Source organism: Nasonia vitripennis, chromosome 4 (assembly GCF_009193385.2).
Source record: "Nasonia vitripennis strain AsymCx chromosome 4, Nvit_psr_1.1, whole genome shotgun sequence".
Classification (NCBI taxonomy): Eukaryota; Metazoa; Arthropoda; class Insecta; order Hymenoptera; family Pteromalidae; genus Nasonia; species Nasonia vitripennis.
In genome coordinates, this window is record NC_045760.1 from 17421587 (window position 1) to 17441929 (window position 20343).

At 45.5% G+C, this 20343-nt stretch overlaps 2 protein-coding genes across 3 annotated transcripts; one reads left to right on the forward strand and one right to left on the reverse strand.

Annotated features, from left to right (window-relative positions):
* Positions 1-11356: 11356 nt before the first annotated feature.
* LOC100680003 lies at positions 11357-13272 on the forward strand. Of its 2 annotated transcripts, none has more exons than XM_016985474.3 (4): positions 11357-11495; positions 11584-11985; positions 12076-12522; positions 12627-13272. In XM_016985474.3, the coding sequence occupies exons 2-4, from the start codon at positions 11590-11592 to the stop codon at positions 13017-13019; spliced, it is 1236 nt and encodes a 411-aa protein (XP_016840963.1). In that variant the 5' UTR covers positions 11357-11495; positions 11584-11589; the 3' UTR covers positions 13020-13272. The 2 variants fall into 2 exon arrangements, with proteins under 2 accessions (XP_016840963.1, XP_008205889.1); XM_008207667.3 differs by having other exon boundaries at positions 11369-11495; positions 11581-11985.
* Positions 13273-18750: 5478 nt separating this feature from the next.
* LOC100680039 (exosome complex component RRP46) lies at positions 18751-20183 on the reverse strand. The gene is made up of 5 exons (XM_003426219.5): positions 19910-20183; positions 19691-19804; positions 19483-19604; positions 19269-19412; positions 18751-19186 (listed from the first exon to the last, which is right to left on the reverse strand). Exons 1-5 carry the CDS (start codon positions 19995-19997, stop codon positions 19004-19006), a joined length of 651 nt encoding a protein of 216 aa, XP_003426267.1. The 5' UTR covers positions 19998-20183; the 3' UTR covers positions 18751-19003.
* Positions 20184-20343: the final 160 nt, after the last annotated feature.

Here is a 20343-nt window from a genome sequence, read left to right on the forward strand (position 1 = left end):
CGAGAAAACATCGCGAGACGAGCTGCGCGCGTTCGAGCAATTATTTGCGCTCGGCCCCGCGAGTATACACACTCAGAAGCGCGAGCGATTATGAGCACGCGTGTCGGCCGACGGAGGATTTTAAGCCGAGAGACTCGCGCCTACACGATCGATTTAACTCGCCTACCTGACGCGAGCGGCGCGGCGGCTTGCTCTTTTCCTTCGTATACACCTTCGATGGAGATTTCTTCTTCGCTGTAAAATGACGCCAGTCGTTTCGCGGGAAATCGTCGCTACGATTACTCGAGATATAAGACTTTAATGGGTGCTCCGCGTGGGACGATTTTCGCTACCATGTAGCCAATACTGGACAATCAAGTCGATAAAACGATTTTTTCATATCTCGCTTTATTGACGCCTATAAACATCGTGAACTTCTCAGTTCTCGATACGCGTTGCAATTGATATTTGACACCAGATTGACGTCACGAACACAGTTCTCGATGTAAAAAACATCGTTTACGCTCAAAAAAGTCAATTAAACTAGTACGTATAAGTCTCGTATTCGCTCTGGTCGAGTCTTAAAACTTGATTCATTTATATGTCCGACATTTCCCGTCAACCTTTGCAATTAGTTTAATTGTATCGATTATAGAGATACCCGCATTTTACTGGAGATACCGCAGTTTAAGATGTTCGGTAAAAAACTTTAATGATTTCTCTTGCAGAAACATGCTTATTGACCTAATTCTCTTCGATTTAACGAGCAAGATTTTTGCTTCTTTTTCTTATCCCCTTCACATAACAGTATTACACTGCGCAAAGTGCTAGCATAGCCAAGCTTTACCACATCCTCTTATTTATTTATTCTTATCTTTGCAACTTAACATTCCGAATTTTTCGTTCAATTTCCTTCCCTTCCAAAGCATTGCGCGATAAGCGCTCGACGAAACAAGGCTCCCCATTAACATCCTAACGAACTTGCATGCGAAGCCCACCTCCCTCATGCTTTCAGCCAGCCTCCCACCTCCCTCAACGATGTAATCAAAATTTGATACATCGCCCAGTGTAAAATTCAAAACCCATAGGGTCCATTCATCCAGCAGCAGCAGAAGCTTGGCACAACCGCTGCCTCCGTTCGCGCTACTATTTATAACGAGCGTAACAAGATCATCGGCCGATCCCTCTCCTCGCCCCCGCGCGCGAGAGTCTTATTGTTTGATGCGCTTTCCGGCTTGTTGCCGCCGCTGCCGCCATGCTTGAAAAGGAGAGCGCCCGAGAGGGATACACGCAGCGAGGAAGAGAAGGTGGAAGCAAAGACGCGAAGAAGAAGGAAGGGCTTATACCCTTCGCGCGACGCCGGCAGCGCGGAGAGTATATAGAGAAGCCGCTCTCCCTCCCTCCCTCCCCCTTTCTCTCTCGCTTTCTTCTGCGTTCGTTCGCTTGCTCTCGCTCGCTTGTACGCTACAGCGAACGCTGGCGCGCGTTAATTAGTTTCGCCTGAGTTAATGACTTTTTCCCTCCTAATCAGGTAATTCCGTATCTCTTTAAAATAATCTCGCCGCCCTGCCGGCTAATGAAATTCTGAACTCGTTACTTACACTCGTGCAGCAGCAACGAGCCACCTCTCTCGCTCTCCCAGCTCTCTCTCTCTCTCTCTCTCTCTCTCTCTCTCTCTCTCTCTCTCTCTCTCTCTCTCTCTCTCATTCAGAACAAAAGTTTCTCCCCCTTCGTTTATATCCTTATGTTTTTCCTCTTTTCACCGAGGGTTAGGCCTCCGCTCGATCTCCCGGCGTGTATATATGAGAAATGGCGGAACGCCCGCGACGGAAATAATTGTAGCGCGCATGCGATGCGAACATTTTTTCGTGCGCTTTGTTCGAACGTTTTATCATAGACGCATGGCCATGTGCTCTCGAGCGCGCATGCAGCTGTTTTAATTTCGAGCATTAATATGCAGATTGGGAAAAATTAATTTCGCGATAAAGAAAAATAATTAGAAAATGCTGAAATTATCAACCTGTGACAAATGCGCTGAAGCCGTTCTTGCAATTACTCAACTTGAGTTATGTGTGTACGTGTACAAATCCAGTAGCTGGTTACTCGCGAGATAAATGAGCGCAGGCCTCGCTTAATGCACTTTAGGATTCGAAATGAAAATGATCTTATAATTCTGATTGCTTCCCAGCTCCTTTGTTCGCGAGGCTTGTGTTTCGAGCTTGTCATCGCAGCCGCGTAACGACTTTCGTTTCATTTAATGTGACTGCGCCGCGGCAGTCATAGCCACCGGGAAAAGCAGTACATCAAATAATTATTATAATTTTGGTTTTCGCAACATGGCATCTGCGCACAGAGTTACTCTCGGTGCAGTAGCCTCGAGGTTAATAAACTTCCGGGCGATTATCGTCAAATCATCGCGCGTCGCAACAAAGCTGCAGTCGCCGTAGACGTATAAAATCTAAGCCGGCCGATTAAATCGCAAAAAAGCAACCGGCGCGCACAATTAATCATCATTTTCCATCTGTGCACAGGTATTTAGAAGCTCGTAAAAAAACTCCCCGCGAAGAGACCTCCGCCGCGGCTGCAGCCGAGCGCAAAAACCCGAGAAAAAGAGACGCGCAGCAAAAACGACGGCAAAACACGCGGTGTATATATACATATAGTGGGACGAAAAACTCTCGCGACTCAAAAGACCGAGCGAGTCCCCATTCATTAAAGCTCCATCCCTCTCTCGCTCTCGGTCCCTCAAAGGCGGCGGCGGCGGCAGAGGCCTCCTCGGCTCCATAACCCACGTATAATAATTAGCTTCAAAGTAATCCTTTACCGGCAGTTAAAGCGCTCTCGCGCGCATAAAGCAGCAATCGAGGCATCAACATAAAATTAAATTACATTCCCCATTAATCCATGCAAATTCCTCGCGCTCTCTCGGCAAAACGTAGTCGTTTTTTTTCTCTATGCATACACACACATACTCTATGCCTCGTAGCCGCGAGGTCAAAGACCTGCCGCCTGCAGTATTATAGTGTGTACGTGTGATTACGGCGGCTGGCGCTTTTAAGCGATGCCGAGAGCCGATTCGCAATCGCGGATAGGGACAAAGCGAGGGGGGGTAAGAAAGTCTTGTTGCACGCGATAATGCGCCGGGCTAGAAGAGAGCGCGCAGCGAGGTACTTTTCGCGGCAAAACGTTGCTCCGCGCCCGAGTGAGAGAGCGACTGCTCTGTGTAGCTTGGCGTGACTATAGTCACGAGGCACAGCAGTCGGAGTGTGATCGATATACGTGAAGTAACCGCCATGCGGCTGGTGAACACTGCTGTATGTGTGTTTAGTTTACTTTTCGGCTCTCGTGCGCTCTGAGGGTGTGCGCCGTACGCGTATTTTCAGGCCGCTTCGTCGCTTTTTACATGCGGTGATTTCGGTTTATTGCACATTTTGCATTGCATTTCACTTGCGGCGAACTATCCAGTCAACCGCGTGCTTAATGCACAAGTAGATACCGCCCGCACCGGTAAGACCGAGCGCAGTGTCCGAGTCGCCGGAAAATTTATAGCAAACTCGGTATAATTGACTCCGCAGTCGACATAGCTCGGAATCGCGCTCGCTACCAGAAATCGGCGCATTCCTTGTTCCCATCGCACACGGTATATGTGTATATATACATATATACGGCGAGCCGAGTTCCGCCGCGCGTCCGGCTGCTTCCTCTGTTTATGGCAACAACTCATTGGGCCGTGTGTCGCCCCCGATGCCCCGGCGATAAATTATCTTCCTGCGCACGTCCTCCTCGGTTCCCTCTTATTTCCCACATCGTCGTGCTTCGTCTCCCTCCGCCAAGGAGACGTGGACGCGCTGACAGTCGCGGCAAGTGCAGGACTCCCATTGTCGCTCGGCGGCCATTGTTTATTTGGACGATGCCTGACACGGAGCCTTGTCCCATTGGTGTATATATATACAGGAACGCGTCTTCGAGGAAAGCGGCCCCTCTAAGCTACCGTGCGCTGCACGAGGCGGCGAGTCTGAAGGAGAATCGAGATGCGCCGGTTCGCGATGTGAGTTATTGCGATCGGTATAGGGATATACTGCGTTTGACTGCGTGCGCAGGAAACGATCTTTCTCTATCTATCGGAGCAGCGGCACATGGCTAGACGTCTTGGTCTAAATGGATTTTGCTACTTTATAGTTACGCAGCTACTGAGCTAGTCTTCATATATGTTTCAATCCACCCGATGTAGTTCATTATAATTATACTGCTCGAAAACTGGTTTGTTTGCGCGCGAGCGAGTATAATAAATCATTGTTCAAAATACCGCAGTCCTGCGCTAAGAAGCAACAAGTTTTAATTGTATTTGGCTACTGCTTCTGTGTACTCGATATCTCACCGCTCGAGATCGCCCTATACGCGATCGACTTTCTTATCGCATACACGAACACGCACATCAACGTGTACATTGAAGAACAATCAAAAAAGGCATGTAGACCCAATCACGTCCATCCCTCTGATACAGAATGACGCGAGTGTATACTCTCTTGTGTGTGTTTCGATATTCAAAAGCCAGGCTTGCCGCAGTTCAATTTGCCGAGAACAAGATATTAATCTAACCCCCTCCCCCCTTCCGCCTCGCCGTCCTCTCTCATGCCGCGCGATTAGCGCCGCGAAGAGGAGAGTATATGCAGTCGGGGAACGGCGCGCGGGTAATACCCGTCAACTACTTGGCGAACGGTTAATCCGTTATGGAACACGCCAAGATTTATGAAGATGACGGGGCGAGCCACTGCGTTGCTCCTGCGCGCGCGCGGGATGCTTGTACGAAGCTGCTCCTTTCGTCACGTGGTCGCGAGCTCCTGCTGCATTTAAATTGGACGATTTGTAAATACGCAAAATTTATCGCGCACGTCTATAACTCGCGCCGCTCTTTATCGCCTCTTGTACGAGCTCTTTATACGCAGTTATCGCTTGACAATACTGTACGACACCGTGCGATGAACAAGTCGTCGGTAGATTTGAAAGATTTTTCAATATAATAATAGTGCACGCTATAAAGTAAAGAGCTCCGCGTAATACCGTCATCATTGCGGCCGGTAGGCCAGTACACGCAAGATCCTCTCAAGCGCCCTCGAGGTGAATCAAATGAGTTTCTCGTATTTTTTCTTCGCAAATGAGAATCCCTCTCGCGGCTCTCTTGCACATACCGCATAGCTCTGCAGCAGCAGCAGCAGCGGCGGCAACGCAGAGCCGGCGACTTAATCCCCGCGTATCTCTTCTTATAAATGCTCTCGGGTATAAGTGTATATACGGCCTCGGCTCCATCGACCGATTGACTCGCCCCTTTCAATCGCGAGGCGGCGATCAGTTTTGCGGCGGCGCGGACTCGCGCGCGAACGTTCGAGCCAGCAGCGTTATGTTCCTGCGCGCGGTTATTAAATCAGCCTCCTCGTAAATAACCAGCCTCCTTCGTTCCTCTCTTTCTCCCTACTCTGCTCTTGCTGCATCGACAGACCGACTGCCGTATACGCATCGGCAGTATACGTGTGTACCTGTGGTATCGTTCTTTGATTCTTTGTCTCTCTCGCTCGCACGCGCGCGCGCAGTTTATCTGCATCTATAATCGCGCTGAGAGTCCGCTCTCGTTCGTTTCGTCGCTAATTATTTTAATTGGCCGGCGCGCATTCAAAAGAAAGAATAGCCCCGAAGAAAGAAGACGAAGAAGGAGGAGAATGGGATAGATGGTGAGGGGCGGGGGAGGGAAAGACAAAACTGCCGCCGATTGCTGATCCTGACCTCTCTATACCTCTTCGCTGGACTCACTTGAGCCACTGGCACGAATCCACGGAGCTCGTGGAGGATTTATGGCGAAAAATTAGCAGACGATATGATTTTCTTTGAACATAGTAATTCCCGCGGAGGGGTAATTCGCGAGAGCTTCGTTATTATCGGCTGTACTTATCTTTCCGTGCGCCATTGCAGCTGGTCTGTAATTTGTAAAACAATAGCGATTGTGGTGAAGCATTTTATTCATTTTTCTTTTTATCAATTTCAATGAAAGCCCGCTGATAATCTTACGATGTAATTATTGCAGTATTTTGTTTGGTCGACTGTAAGACTGTGCGACTATCAGATTTATCGTACCGGCCAGTGGTTTTTGTTTTACTGCTGTGATTAAAAAGAAAGCCTTCCGCCTGGACACGATTTTCTTTTCATGCGCGCGGCCCATCGCCTGTCGCGCGTCGGTCACTCTCGACTCTCCCTGCATTATATTTTCTCCCGCTCGACATAGCTCGTTAGCATATTGATTGGCGATGACGAGACCCCGCGCGCGCAACGGTGGTCCGCTGCAAAAAGGAAATTAAAATGATTCACGATTTAATAACTTGACGGCGACTGCACGGTGTACCGCCGCCGCCGCCGCCGCGTCGAACCAAGTCCACACACACCTGGTGTGTACCAACAACCACGACCACTGTATATTACATACGAAATTCCTTGTTTCGAGGGTAGATTCGTCACTTTTTGTGTCCCCTGAAAATTGGAGGTTCTGCAAGCTTGGTCTGCGACATTTATGGGCATCCGCTCGAACGAACAAAAATCTCTTACGAGAAATAGACCGACTATCGCGCGTATAAACCAGCGGACTTTGTTAAATTGCTGATTCATCAGTTTTAAAACGCTGCTATTATGAGTCTCCCTGTCATTAAGCTTTTCAAATTAAAAGTTGCGCCGAGCGAGTGGGGGACAACCTTGAATTTAGTGATTTAGAGGTATCAGCGCGGCTTAATGTTATATTATTATACTCGGGGGTAATAAAACGTTGAGAAATTAAACGAAACTCGAGGAAACAGCAATGCTTTTCACTTTGCGAATGTCACCATCTCTGATGTAGGTAAAAGTCGCAGAACTGAGTTGTTATATACTTTTCATGGAAAAAAACTCGAATAAAATGCGCACTCAACAAACAAAATAACCCGATTGAAAGAGCAGGGCAAGCTTTATAAATCAAAAACGCGTTGATTTATACAAACGACGGCGACTTGCTCGTTTGCAATAGATTGAATATAAAAATGTCCAATTACAATACATTCCTGCGCCGAAGGTCTCGACAGCAGCGCGAGCTTATACACACGTAACATTTTAATAACTATCCCAAACACTGATTACGAGAGGACCATAAATTTCCGAAGCTGAAGTCCAATCGATCGAGCAATATTTGTCCCTCTGCGCAGCGCGCACGAGGAACGTATATATAGCCCATCATTTGCTCTGCTGCAGATATATAACGAGTACACAATTTGGAGGCCCAAACAGGATTGCGGGCAATTTTACATATACCAATTACTCTCGGTATATGTTTTAATAACCGTTAACGAGAAAAAAGAGCAAAATGTGCAAACAGAGCAGCAAGGGTTCGAAGACGTAAAAGCGACGAGCATCAAGAGCAGAGTAAGAGCGCCGAAGTCGAAGGCAAAAGTAATACCGCGCGCGGCGACCGCAAACCTGTCGTTTGCGCGCGGCGTCGAATGAGAGGTTGCCGAGGCGTGCCACGAGCCGACGAGTCGAGGATCGCCATTACTATTGCCCGAGCGCGCGCGATAGAGAGAGAGAGAGAGAGAGAGAGAGAGAGAGAGAGAGAGAGAGAGAGGAAACAGTTCCATTGTCGTTATTGCCCGGGCAATTTTACAGTAGTAAACTGAAATTAAAAGGGAACGTGTTATTTCGTCGAGCCGGGGGATCTGCTACGCCATCGAGTGAGAGAGCGTAAAACTTGCCGCTGCTGCCGTTGCCCGCCGGCACTCGCGCGGGAGTAGTTTTGCTCTCTCGAGCTTTACGATTTCTTTTTTTTCGGCTTTTGATGCTTTGGCTTCGCGTATGGTTTCAAGGTTTCGTGTATTTTTTTATCCAATTTTCAGTTTTTTTCATGAACGCTAAAAATGCTATACTCAGTTGCAGAGTCGTTGGTGAGGCCCATTTATAAAAGGCTGTCCCCAGTAGTAAAATGCGAAACGAGACAGACGTGAAAAACGATGAACAAACAGAACGAGAGAGAAATCAAGCAGTAGAGGGATGAGTGTAGAAGGTAGCTCTCGAGTTTATGGGAAGGTGATCGTCGTCTGGTTAGCAGCATCAACTCGCACAAGGCGCATTGTCACGATGCTGTTGCTTCCCCGTCGGCGTGACGCGGCGCTCGTCCTATATAGATCGCGCGAGTAGACGTGCGAGAGAGGAAGAAAAAGGGATCGACGAGAGTCCCGGTCTCTCTTTTGGAAAGAGAAGTGCCCTTAGAGGGCGAGAGAAGAGAGAAGAGAAAAAAAGGAAGAAAGCAAGCAGTAGAAGAAGAAGAAGCGACCGAGAGTCACTCGATTCCGTGTACTTGGTAGCCGTCTCCTCCGCCTCCTTCAGAGAGCGGATATCGCATTCGATCTTGCGCAAACGTCTCAACTGGCCGCGAACATAAATCCTGCGGGCCCCTCTCCTCTCGAGTCTCTGCCTCTTCCTTCCATCCGCGCGCTGCACTGTACGGAACGGGAGCGAAACGCGAAACAATCGCGGACGTGGCTGACGGAAAGTCGTCGCCGTCTTCCTTCTCTTCTGCGCGCGCTACACTGTCCCCTTATTTATTTGCCTCGCTAGGCCCTTTGACGCTCTCCCGAGGAATAGCCGATACCTGTAGGGGCGTCCTTGTCGAAGCTGAGGATGAAAAGAAGGGCTGTAAGGTTTTATGCACGGGGACCAATGCAGAGCGAGTCGGCGAGCCGCTCGGGCTCAAAGCTCAGCCCGTGGAGAGCTCCGCCTACTAGCGGAGCCGACTTTCGATCTGGCCACGTCTTTTTCCTGCTCGTTCGCGGAAACAGTGTGCGCCGAGCGTCCAAGAGATGCGCAAAACTGCGTGCATGAATCCTTGATGATTTTTGCAAATTTCATCTATTATTAAGGATTTCAATTTCGCAAAGCTTCGTGCACATCCGTTTTTCGTTGTGAAAAAAACGCTTCGTCATTCCATCTGTCTCTCCGGATAACACAACTTCTGCCGTATTCTCTCGTGGCGTCCGTGTAAAGTCAGCTTTCAGTTTCTGCAGTTCTGGTTCCGGCAGTGACTCCTTGTTGCCTCTCCTTCCACAGGCTGAGCTGTTGGCTCCGCGATCGTATATAGCTCGGCCTGTGTCAATTAATGTCCCTCGTCTCCTCCTTACGCTGCTCTTGCTGCTGCTGTTTTAACTTTCCTGCAGTGTATGTCTATACTGCAGCACGCGAGGCCCTTTACGAAGATTGATCGATCGCCGGGCCTCTCCCGATGAATTAGCTCGCCTGCTATTGTATTTTTTCGGTGGCTCTGTTTCTCGGACCTGTCGCTCGCGCGCCTTTTTATGCCCACTCGCTTCTTCGCTCTTCTTTCTTTCTTTCTTTCTTTCTCCCGCTCTGGGATTTCTCTCGTTCTGCTTGTTGCCCGGCTGACGCACGTCGGCTTTTATTTAGGTAATTGCCTCGGTACGATTTTGATGCCTTTTGCAGGCTGAACGCCGATGCAGAATATTCCGAATCGTCCGGCTTAATTGGTGTTTATTTAATGCAAATGATGCATCATACAGTCGTGCATTGGGTTCGTTTGAAATAATCAATTATTCGCGCGCTCTGCGAGTTTCGTTATTTTAAGCGGATCATAAATTTACTCTCTCAAAATTCGGCACCTGGCTTATTAACTCGTATAAGTGGACTACGCAGATATTAGTCGATTAAAATCATGGAAGCAAGCCCGAATGCCGTGTTTGACTAGAACGAGAATTTTTCCACTTGCCGGCTTCGAAGACAATATAACAGTCAAGTCGCGTTCGGTCGACGCGTCGAAACGTCACGAGCCATCTTTCAGGCAGTCATAGAACATGTCGCTCGCTCGAGCGCAGCTCTTCAATTCCCTCTCCTGCGCTTCGGTTCCTTCCCGTCGATCCCTCCCGCGCTACCCATACGTTACTTGCAAGAGGGCCCGCTGCAGGGCTTCCTGATGCTCGGCAAAGGATCGCAGGAAGCGGCGGAAGCACCGCCCACTTTGACGCCGCCGTGCAGAAGAAGAGCGCGCCAGAGAGTGAGAGCAAGGTCAGCTGCTGCTTCTGCTGCTGCTCTTGTCACATTCTTGTCAACGGGGACAACGTGCCACGTCAATCTCGGACTCTCGAGCCGCTGCTCACTTTCGGTGCGGCTGCTGCTATGGGCCCCTCGAGCGCAGGATGGATGAATGGACGGACGGACGGACGGACGAGACGAGCGACAACCTCTCGATGCGTCAAAGAGAAATATAACCTGCGTCGACGGAGAACCAAGAGCCTCATTAGCACCCCTTAGCCGCGAACGCGTGTCCTCCTCGCGTCACCTGTCACTTTTCCATTTTTTCGCTCTCCCTTCCTCGATCTTCCGTTCTCACCGCTGATTCTTCTTCTTCGCTTCTTCGTACTTTGGTTGTTCGTCGCCTTAGCTTTCTTCGAGACTATACGCTTGCTTCCTCGAGCAGAGCTTCCGGGGTTCGCTTTGCACGTGTACACTGGTTCTCAATTTTTAAAGATAGAGACGCACGATCGTAAATACGCTAATTATATGCGAATAATTATTTCCAATAAAACTATCGCTTGAACATCTTTACACAGCATTTCCAATGATGCACAAAGATCCGTCTTACGTTTCAGTAACGTAAGAGTATAATTTTATGGCATTCATTCAAATTTTCTTTTTGTGTTTCTATGTAGCTAATTTTATATCTACCGATAATGATTTATTGGTTGAAACTGTAAACAGCTGTCTCAAAATAGTAACATAAAAATTTATAATCATCATACCTTTTTCCTTATTGACACAACAATGTATTACAGTTCTTAGGAACTGCACAAGGAAAATAACATTGAATTCTCTGAGAATCAATCACTATATCTACAATGGAACACACGCGGAATATTACTTAAAACGTGATAAGATAATTAATATTGTATAACATAAGAATACGAGCACTTCTGTCCAGATTAACTTGAACAATCTAATAATAACTTGATCATTATAAAATAATGATGTTCAAAATCATAAACTGCTGTAGCTATTATGCGGGTGTTAAAATTTATGCTATATAGGTGATTTAACAAGACATATCAATACGTGAGTGTCAAACATGCCAAGATCTTTTTGATTGTCTCGGATTATAGAGTTATCTGTGCATATCTTCAAGTAAGTACTTATTCAATTAGTCGTTTATTTTCGTCCGTCAAAAACAGATCGACGAAGCAGGAAAGAAGTAACGCTCGATGCGTAGCGTGCGAGGCGTATTTTACGAGGAAAACCAAGTTGTGACGCACAGCGATAATAATTATGTATTAAAAAGTCGTACCTCGGTTATCGCAAGGATTACTGTATCTGAATTCTAAGTAGCTATCAATTAGTCATGCTATTTACTTAATATATCTGTGCAAAGCCGCTTTTCAAGACAGTTGTATAAACGGGCTTAGTTGAGCGCGAACCACACAGCCGACTCCACCGTCCAAGATCAGGATGTTAGTACATTTTTATCTATGACTATAATATATTGTATTCTATATTATTCCAAAACAAATTAATATTCTGGCAATCAAAACTTAGCAGCTTGAAATGTTGCGATTAAGTGGAGCATTCCTGCTCATAGCCCTGACGTGCTGCCATGCAAGTGCAGGCGTCGTAGATTCAAGTTCATACGCCAGAAGCTGGACGCTTCCGAAAGATGGACCCAGAACTTTGATTCAAGGTACTTTATTTACCACCGATGTCAATACTTTCCCTTACGCCATCTGTGAATTCACTAAGCCAAACGAGGAGAGGGTGTGCAACGTGACCCTAGTGAGACCAAATAAGCAAGATAGCGGTATCTGTAGAGTCAAAATTTTCGCCAATTCCAAGGATAAAGAACTGTTTTACAATGGTTACTTCCAAATGATACCGTTCGCTCGCGAACATGTCGCCGTGATATGGTATGACCAGACTAAAGAGCCCGCGAATGCCGTAGAGAAGGTACTTTTGATTATTTTAATTATTTTCATACTCACACTTTGTTCATGAACTACAATAGCTATACATCATTATTTATTTATCAAAACATAGAAATACGACTTCAAAATAAGCATTTTGGACACCAGTAACTGCAAAACTGCCCACCTGGACTTTCCAATTCAGAAAGTACACTACGGCTTCTTTCCCGCTCTGGTGACCTACGACAATCAAATTGACGTGGTCGTTAACAGCATACAAGCCTGCGGTGGCGTTGACAGGTGCAAACTGTCTTTTGACCTACAGGGCAAGCAAATTGGCGATGTACAGCCGTACAAACCAAAATTGAGCGGATACGCAAATGCAGTTTCTCCTGCTACACCAGTTAAAGGCTTTTTCCAAGACGTGAAGAATCTTTCGAGCATAAGGGTGCTTTTTGTGAATGCAGAGGGCGAGGGAAAAGAAGTACTGAATGTCAAATTCGATGAACAGAAGCAAAATAAACGGGACGCTTATTCGAATGCTCATGAACTTTACTCGATTTGCTGGACTCCTACCATAGTAAGATTATTTTTCAACTAAAATTTTGATTCAATGTTTTTTTTTTCCTATAAATTAAAACTGCTCTCGAATTATACGTGATCGAAAAATTATTTTTATTTCAGAGCACAACAAAACCAACGAAAATCAGCTGCTCACAATTCGATGCCACTGGTAATGCCAAAGTCAGCAAAGAAATAACTTTCCCGCAGCTTTTGAACTGGGCAGCCGTGCACAATTTGCCTAAGGGTGGATTATTGCTGGCTACCGGAGGCTGCGAGCAAGCAGGATCAGAGGAATGTAAAACCTTCCGCGTTCACAAGATCAACGAACTCGGACAGGAGAAACCGTATGAATTTCAGGCGCCTGATCTCCAGTGTCACGACATAACGTCCAATTTGGAGGTGCGAATCTCAGAAAATGACAGGGACGAAGTCTGCTTTGACTTCTCCTGCTTATCTTCGTCAACGAATCTTAAGTTTGTAAGCACGTGTGTGGAGAAGACGAGATTGAACTAAACGATACGCTTATTAAATATATTGACTTTTTAGATAGAGAAATTGCCGATGAACTTTTTTTCTTATGTTGACTGTAGTAACCTCTTGTGCAGTCAGAAGTAAAAGGCTCAATTTGTTATGTGTAAAATAATACATTTTCTCTAAATATTACAGCAAAAATTTCACATATTCTGTGAATTTTTTAACAACTAAATCGCGCAGACCTTACAGGTCGACAGACGTGACCAATCTTCAGTAAATAAAACAGACGTGATGGAGAAAAAAAATTCTGCAAGTCATAGACCATTAATTTGCCACCGTTTACCCAGATTCGTCGTCAGTCGGTTAGAACGATGCATCAGCGTCGTGCGCTAATTTAATGAAACCTATCGGAATATACCCATGAGATTATTATTTTTATTCTTTTGGGCGTATGAATCGTGAATAAAGCATACGACATATGAGACTGCAAAAAAACAGCAAAAGTAAAACCATTAAAATGCTAATAACGCGACGGGTATGTATACACGTGCAAGAAAACACGTAAAAACGTTCGTCATGTATACACGCCATGCACGCTGCAAGTTCGCACCGATACGCGTGAAAAACAAGCAATTTTGCAGGTAATCAGATACAAGATAAACATGTAGAGCCAATTATAATTCGCTTATTTCTTAAAAAACTTGTTTCGAACTTTAATTACCTGCATCAAAATGGATTTTATACACAATATAAAAAGTCCACGTTTCATGCTCACCGCGCTGTAGCAAAAAATGCATACGACCTATTTTTTTTTTTTTTTTTAACGTAACGGACGTTCCACGATAAGTCGTGCTGTCGCGGTATCGTCAAATACTCGCACGGGAAGCGCGAACGGGCCGCGGGAGCATACACGCGGAACCGCGACAAAAAAGCAGTCGCGTCACAAAAAAAGGCCAAGATCTCCGGGCCGGGCGAGCATGAGAGTGAAAAACTCGTGTCGCTGGTCGATCAGCCCGTGGCCCACCCGCAGCGAGCCTTGGATGCCGATTGTTTTGCCGGTTTTTCTCGGTTATTATAAGAAACCATCAATCTTGCGCTTTCTTCGTCTTTGTTTCTCTCGCGAGAGTTCGAATCGATTTAAGCCGCACTCGGTCGCTGTCTGTCTGTAAAACGTGCACGGGTTTATCGCCTCTCGTGAAGTAAGTCGTCTATTTTGAGTATGTATGCCTTATGTGTAACTCGTTCTCTAACGCGATATGTGTTGGATGTTTTGAGAGATTGGCCGATCTTTCGATTACATAAATTTGCGATATTTCCAACACTTTAAAACTAAACTCAATTAAAAATATTTCTAAGAATCTTGATTCTTCACGCTAGAGCATACCAATTAGTTATCTATAGACTTACAAAAGCAAGTTCCACTTATCGAAGCAAAAATACATTTCCAGTCGACAAAAGTTCTATCCTATACATAAAAACAAAATTGCATTTGTAAGAGACGCAAACGGGTTCACGGCCTACCTTGATCAGCAGCGCGCGCCACTTCAAGCGAGTTATTTCAAATTTTTTTTGCTCGTTTTGCCCTTCAACTTCGACCCTTCCTCATCTCTATATCTCAGCTGGAGGGAGAAAAAAGAAGCAGCTCACTGAATGTGCGCCGCGGTACACGCACTTTTGCACTCGCCTCGTCTCTCTCTCTCTCTCTCTCTCTCTCTCTCTCTCTCTCTCTCTCTCTCTCTCTCTCTCTCTCTCACCTTCACCTCTCGCAAGCGCATTACGTGCGAGGTGTATGGATGCACTGTCGGAAGTGGCGCTCGGCGTCGCTTTTGATCATCGCCGACGTCTTGCACACCGCAAGGAAAAAATAAAAACGAAAAGGTCGAGCGAGGCAAGGCGCGCAGTGCAGATCGCGCGCGAGGAGAGATCTCAGTTTCGATTGTTTCGCTTTTTTCGTTGCAGGACGCGCGGCTGCGGCTTGTGACCGCGAGTGTATACGTCTGTAACACGTGAACTCGTGCGGATATATGCGCAAGGTGCGTACCTTCGGTCACAAGGATCGAGAGGGATCGAGAGTTCGATCGGACGGGTCGGCAAGAGAGACTGGTTAATCACTCCTCGCTCGCGAGACGGCTTCTATACACACACATAGGATGGATTCAGAACGAAAATTGTGGCGTCGTCATTCTCGACGACCTGCCCAATCTATCATTCATCTACGTCACTGAGCAACCCGACCGGTGTATTTTGTTCTTGCGATTTTTTCAAAAACGCCGCAAGCGCATAGCATAATATAGAATCAGATATGCGAGTATGGCTTGGGAGAGCTCTTCCACGAGGATAAGTGAACAAAATTTGCACAGAATGCAAAGAGACGTCCGTGACGCAGAACTCGTGTACATTTCGAGGAAGCGCGCGGCAGCGGCTGTCGCGTCAGCTCGGGTTGATCGCTCGGCCTATAGACCAGCGCATCCGTGCAGCCGGCGGTCGTCCGCCGACGGTGACAGTCGATAGAGACGCGATAGCGAAGCGACTATATATGTATACAGCTATATCCTCGACCGTTTCTCGTCAGCGCATCAATCTCGAAGCGAAACAAAGAAATAGGAGAAAGACGGCAAGATCAAGGCGCACGAGAGAAAAGGAACCGCGCCGCGTAACTTATGCAAATAGACTTCCTTCTCTCTCTCTCTCTTTCTCTCTCTCTCTCTTTCTCTCTCTCTCTCTCTCTCTCTCTCTCTCTCTCTCTCTCTCTCTCTCTCTCTCTGCCTCTTCAGCGCAGTCGTGATCAATGAGTGCGATAAGAAACTGGGCCACGTTTTGACGGACAGCCGTTAATGGCCTCAAGTTCAATTCGACGAAGCACAAAGAGCACGGAGCGTGACCTTTGGATTCGAGCGCGCGCACTTGTGCAAGAGTCGTGCGTCGCTAGCTTGACCTTAGCTGAAAACCACACACTGTATGATTTATCATTTGTGTGCGGGACTGCGTAGAACGCGCAGACGTTGCGGTGTTATGCCCGTGAAGAAATCATCCTGATGGCATTCGGAGGTCTTCATTTGGTCGGTGCCGGTATCGGGGATACGATGGTACCGTTTGAATTTCGAAGGCAAAAAATAACGAACGAACAGTGAATCATTATTCGGTCGCATTGTTATGTTCAAATTTAAAAGTGCTCTCGAGCACGTTCCGACTAAAATTCATAGATACAAGTACGGGCAAGCGAGAAAACCCAATTTACATGAGAGGGCAGAAGAAAATTTTTCGTTCCTCGGCGCAGCTCGGGAGCGAGCGCGCGCACAGGGAGTCATGCAACGCCGTCATAAATCTGCCGACCAATGGGACGCGAGGCTCGCCTGGCGCGGAATTGGCGGCGTTTCTCCAAAGGCTCGTTCACTCGCGGCCCTCCGCCCAATCCTAAGGCCTCGGAAGCGATTACTTTCCTCGGCCGATCGCTCATGCTAATTTCATAACAACGGCCCTCGCTCCAATGAGCTGCTCCTGCTGCTGCGCCCATATAGCGCTGCAGTTCTCGTGGCGCGCGAAATGAGGAAGAAGTAGTAGGAGCAGGCCGCGAGAGGGAAGGGAGACCCGCGGAGATCAGAAAAGGAGAAGCGAGAAAAATGGTCGGGAACGAGCTGCTGCTGGATTATATGGCAGCTAAGGCTTATACTATTTCGCCCGGCGAACGCGAAGAGTCGTAAAATCGAGCGAGCCCTCCATTCAGCAGAGATGCGCGCGCGAGAGGCTGACCGAGTCGAGAGCAGACTAGAAAGAGAAGAACCTCGAGTGCGTAACGGGTGTGGAGCTTGATTTATGCTGTCTGAGGGGACCAAATGAGATGCTCGCGCATTAATTGCCCGCGATGCGAGCATTGATTTTTTTGCAAGAATTTCAAATATTTTAATGATGAGCAGACTTTGTATACGCTGCGCACTTCGCGAATTATCTATACAACCAACGGTTCGAGTATGATTGCTTTGGAATGCATCACATATTTTTTATATGAAACTTTTTTATTTTCCTTATTATACATATAGTAACCTCATTCGGAAATGGCATATCAGACCATAAAAGTGTTTTACGCCTCGTATGAATTTATCAGCGCCTCGATAAAGCTTTATTTCGATTGGCTTCAATCGCTCGAACATCCTCGATACCAACCAGCTCGTAAAAATAAGCTCATTCGACCGAACAGCTCCACAAAGCACTTTCCCGTTTGCCAGCCGAATTAGAATTCGGAGCTTACGATGTTTCAATCACCAGTCAATCGTATTGAAAAATTTCACAGAATAGAGAAAAACGCAATATCAAGAAACGCAGTTTGGTTGGAAATCGAGTCTGCGAGACTAAAAGCCATAACTGTTTGCGTTTGCTGTGAAAATGGGAAATCGAGTTTCATATGCGAAAGTCTATTCTACTTTCGTTATTAAATCCGGGATGCACAGATTAACAGATGAATGAAAAAAGTGCGCATAGAGATTGAGCAGAGGGAGAAATACAATATACATCATCTATATACACAAGATAGCGACGAGAGAGAAAGAACGAGATTAGGAGAAAGAGGGGAGAGAAAAGGACAAGTGAGAAAGCATCTATGAGAGAAGAAAATAATAATAATAATAAAGTGGAAATGAGAAAGGCCGTCCATAAATTGCTGCGCTCCTTGTTAATGGTCCAAGAGCCTCTCGGCGACCTCAACTAAACCTGGCCAGCTCTGACCCCACACTCTTTTTTTTCTCTTTGAATCCGTTGTTGTCTCTCTCTCTCTCTCTCTCTCTCTCTCTCTCTCTCTCTCTCTCTCTCTCTCTCTCTCTCTCTCTCTCTCTCTCTCTCTCTCGTCCTTTTCCTCGTTCTCTGTCTCTTTCAATTTCACCATCTCTCTGCCTCCTCTGTTCTTCATTACAAAATCATTTTGTCCAAACTGCAATGTCGTAAAACTTGCACACACGAAATATAACAGTTTATATATTGTATATGCATATGCATCGGATTGTTTACCAAAAACTGAAAATGAAACTGCGATTTACGTCGTTTCCCCTTTCGCTTGAATGTGCAATTGTGCAGGCGCGTTCTCCATTTTTACTCCCTTTCAGCCACCAGAGAGCAGAAAGAACAAGTGAATTGGCTCTACGTTCCGTCGAAGTCACTTCTCTCTTTTTTTACAGAACACGCGCGCCTACCTGAAAGTCTCATTTCTGCATTTAATGGACGCGTCCGATGGCCACCGAGAGCCAAGCCGAGGCGAACGGGACCATTTCGCCAGTGTCTGTACGTAGAAACAAAGGGTGCATCGACGCTAACGTGATTGGCGATCGGGCTTGGCTCCGTTTCGACGCACCTGACAATTTGCGGAATAGCGAGCGCACTCACTTTTTCTCTCTTTGGCAGTCGGCACACTCCCTCCCTCGACTGACAAGATAGTCCCTCGGTCTGCACTTTATCTCTTTGGCGAGGTTACGCTCTTTCGACTCTGATCTGAACCTCAACCGCTAATGCGTTTACCTTTTTTTTCTAATAAAAAAGACAGATTTTTCATTCATTTGTAATGCTTTTCATTAAAAAAAATGTGATTTATAAAATTATGCTTGTATGGTAAAATAATTATGCTATGCGATATTTTTGTAAACAATAGATTTACAAAGAAATATAAAGCAAAGAAGATTGCCAGGGAACGTTTTTTACAATATCTTAGAAACGAAACAAGTCATCATGTAAACAGAAGTGAAGCAACTATGACATACAAAGTAAAGCTATGGTAAATTGAGCAATGTAAAGTGAAAAATAAATTTAATTCAATATTTATTTACAATTTCAGATTTACGTACTGATGGTAGGGTTGAGCGTACCGAATGACCTACTAATAGTAACAAATTTCATTAGTTTTCAAACATTTCAATATTCAATTGATTGTAAAAAAATATCTCTAGGTTTGATCTAATGATTCTATGAAAGATAGTGCTTAATATATAATTACAGAAAAACATAATTTACAAATAACTAAGTAAAAGTGGGTTTGCTTAAGGCTATATGGCAGTTGCATACTTTTTCACAATATCCCTGTAAAAATCAAATATATACTTGCTAGCTTCTTTACACTTATTGATGGATTCCGTTAAATCTTCTTCTGTAAATTGTCCACTAGTTTGACAGCAAATAAGTTCCTTATTCACACTATCAAACACACAGGTGAAGGTAGCTTTAGCATTCTAAAATTACAAATTTAACTAGAAAATTTTATTTAATTTAAAATACAAGTAAAAGTGTTTTTCATATTCAATTTTTACAAACCTGTGTCTGTATTAAACTGGGATCGATGACTATATCTCCTGAGTTTTTGTCAATCATACAACAAACTGCTGCAAAAGTGAATTTCATAGCTATACTAGAATTAATTAAAGCTAAGCAGGCTGCATTGATAGAACATGCTAATAACTGTAACAAAAGAAAGAGCTGTTAATTGGGGAAAGTAATTCCATTTATATAATAATCTGTTGTTACATACACCACCGCAATCTTGTAATTCCTGTATATTGATTGAAACGGTAGCTGCAGGATGCAATGAAGTAAGAATGGCTCCTTCGCATGTGTCTCTTACATATAATTCAACGAATCTATCATCTATACCTATGAGTGATTTACATTCATCATTAGTTATCTTTTTCATAACACGCATTATTATTTTATATGTCTTTAGTTGAATGCCATCCTACTTGGTGGTCCTTTAATTGGTCCAAATGTTGCTTCAACAGTGGCTTTATTGTGAAACATTTTTTGTAATTTAGCCTCTACTGGTCCGTAGACACCAGCCAACACTGACGTATCGCCTGAAATAATAAATATTTCAATAATCTACGTATGCCACAAGTTATCATCATCAGTGAGTACAGAGAAAAACAATTTCAACTCAAGTGAAAAGTTCTAAACATTACCTTGCATGAACATTGTCGAGCCATCGGGTACGGATAAGTAATTCAATTCACAATTCAGAGGACGCAAGGAACACTCAGTTTCTGTCATTTTTGCTGTGTATTTACAAATTTCCGCGAGTAAAATTTACAATACTTTTGAATGAATTTGAATGAATTTGCCAAAGTGAGGTTATCATTCAAGCCACATGTACGAAATCAAACTTTGTTTTGCTAAACCAGAATCTCCCGTAAGCTCCGCCTCATGGAGACGTCGTGCACCTCCTCGAACTGAACGAATGTGTTTACCAGCTGTTCGACGCTGCTGTCGATAAAACTCTAGAGCGTCCGTCGGTAAGGAAGGCCGCTATGCATCTTTTGTCGCTAAGAGTGAAAGAGTTATCACTGGCGCGCGGTAAAATCAAATAGCCGCTCGATTTGCAGCTAATAACAACGTG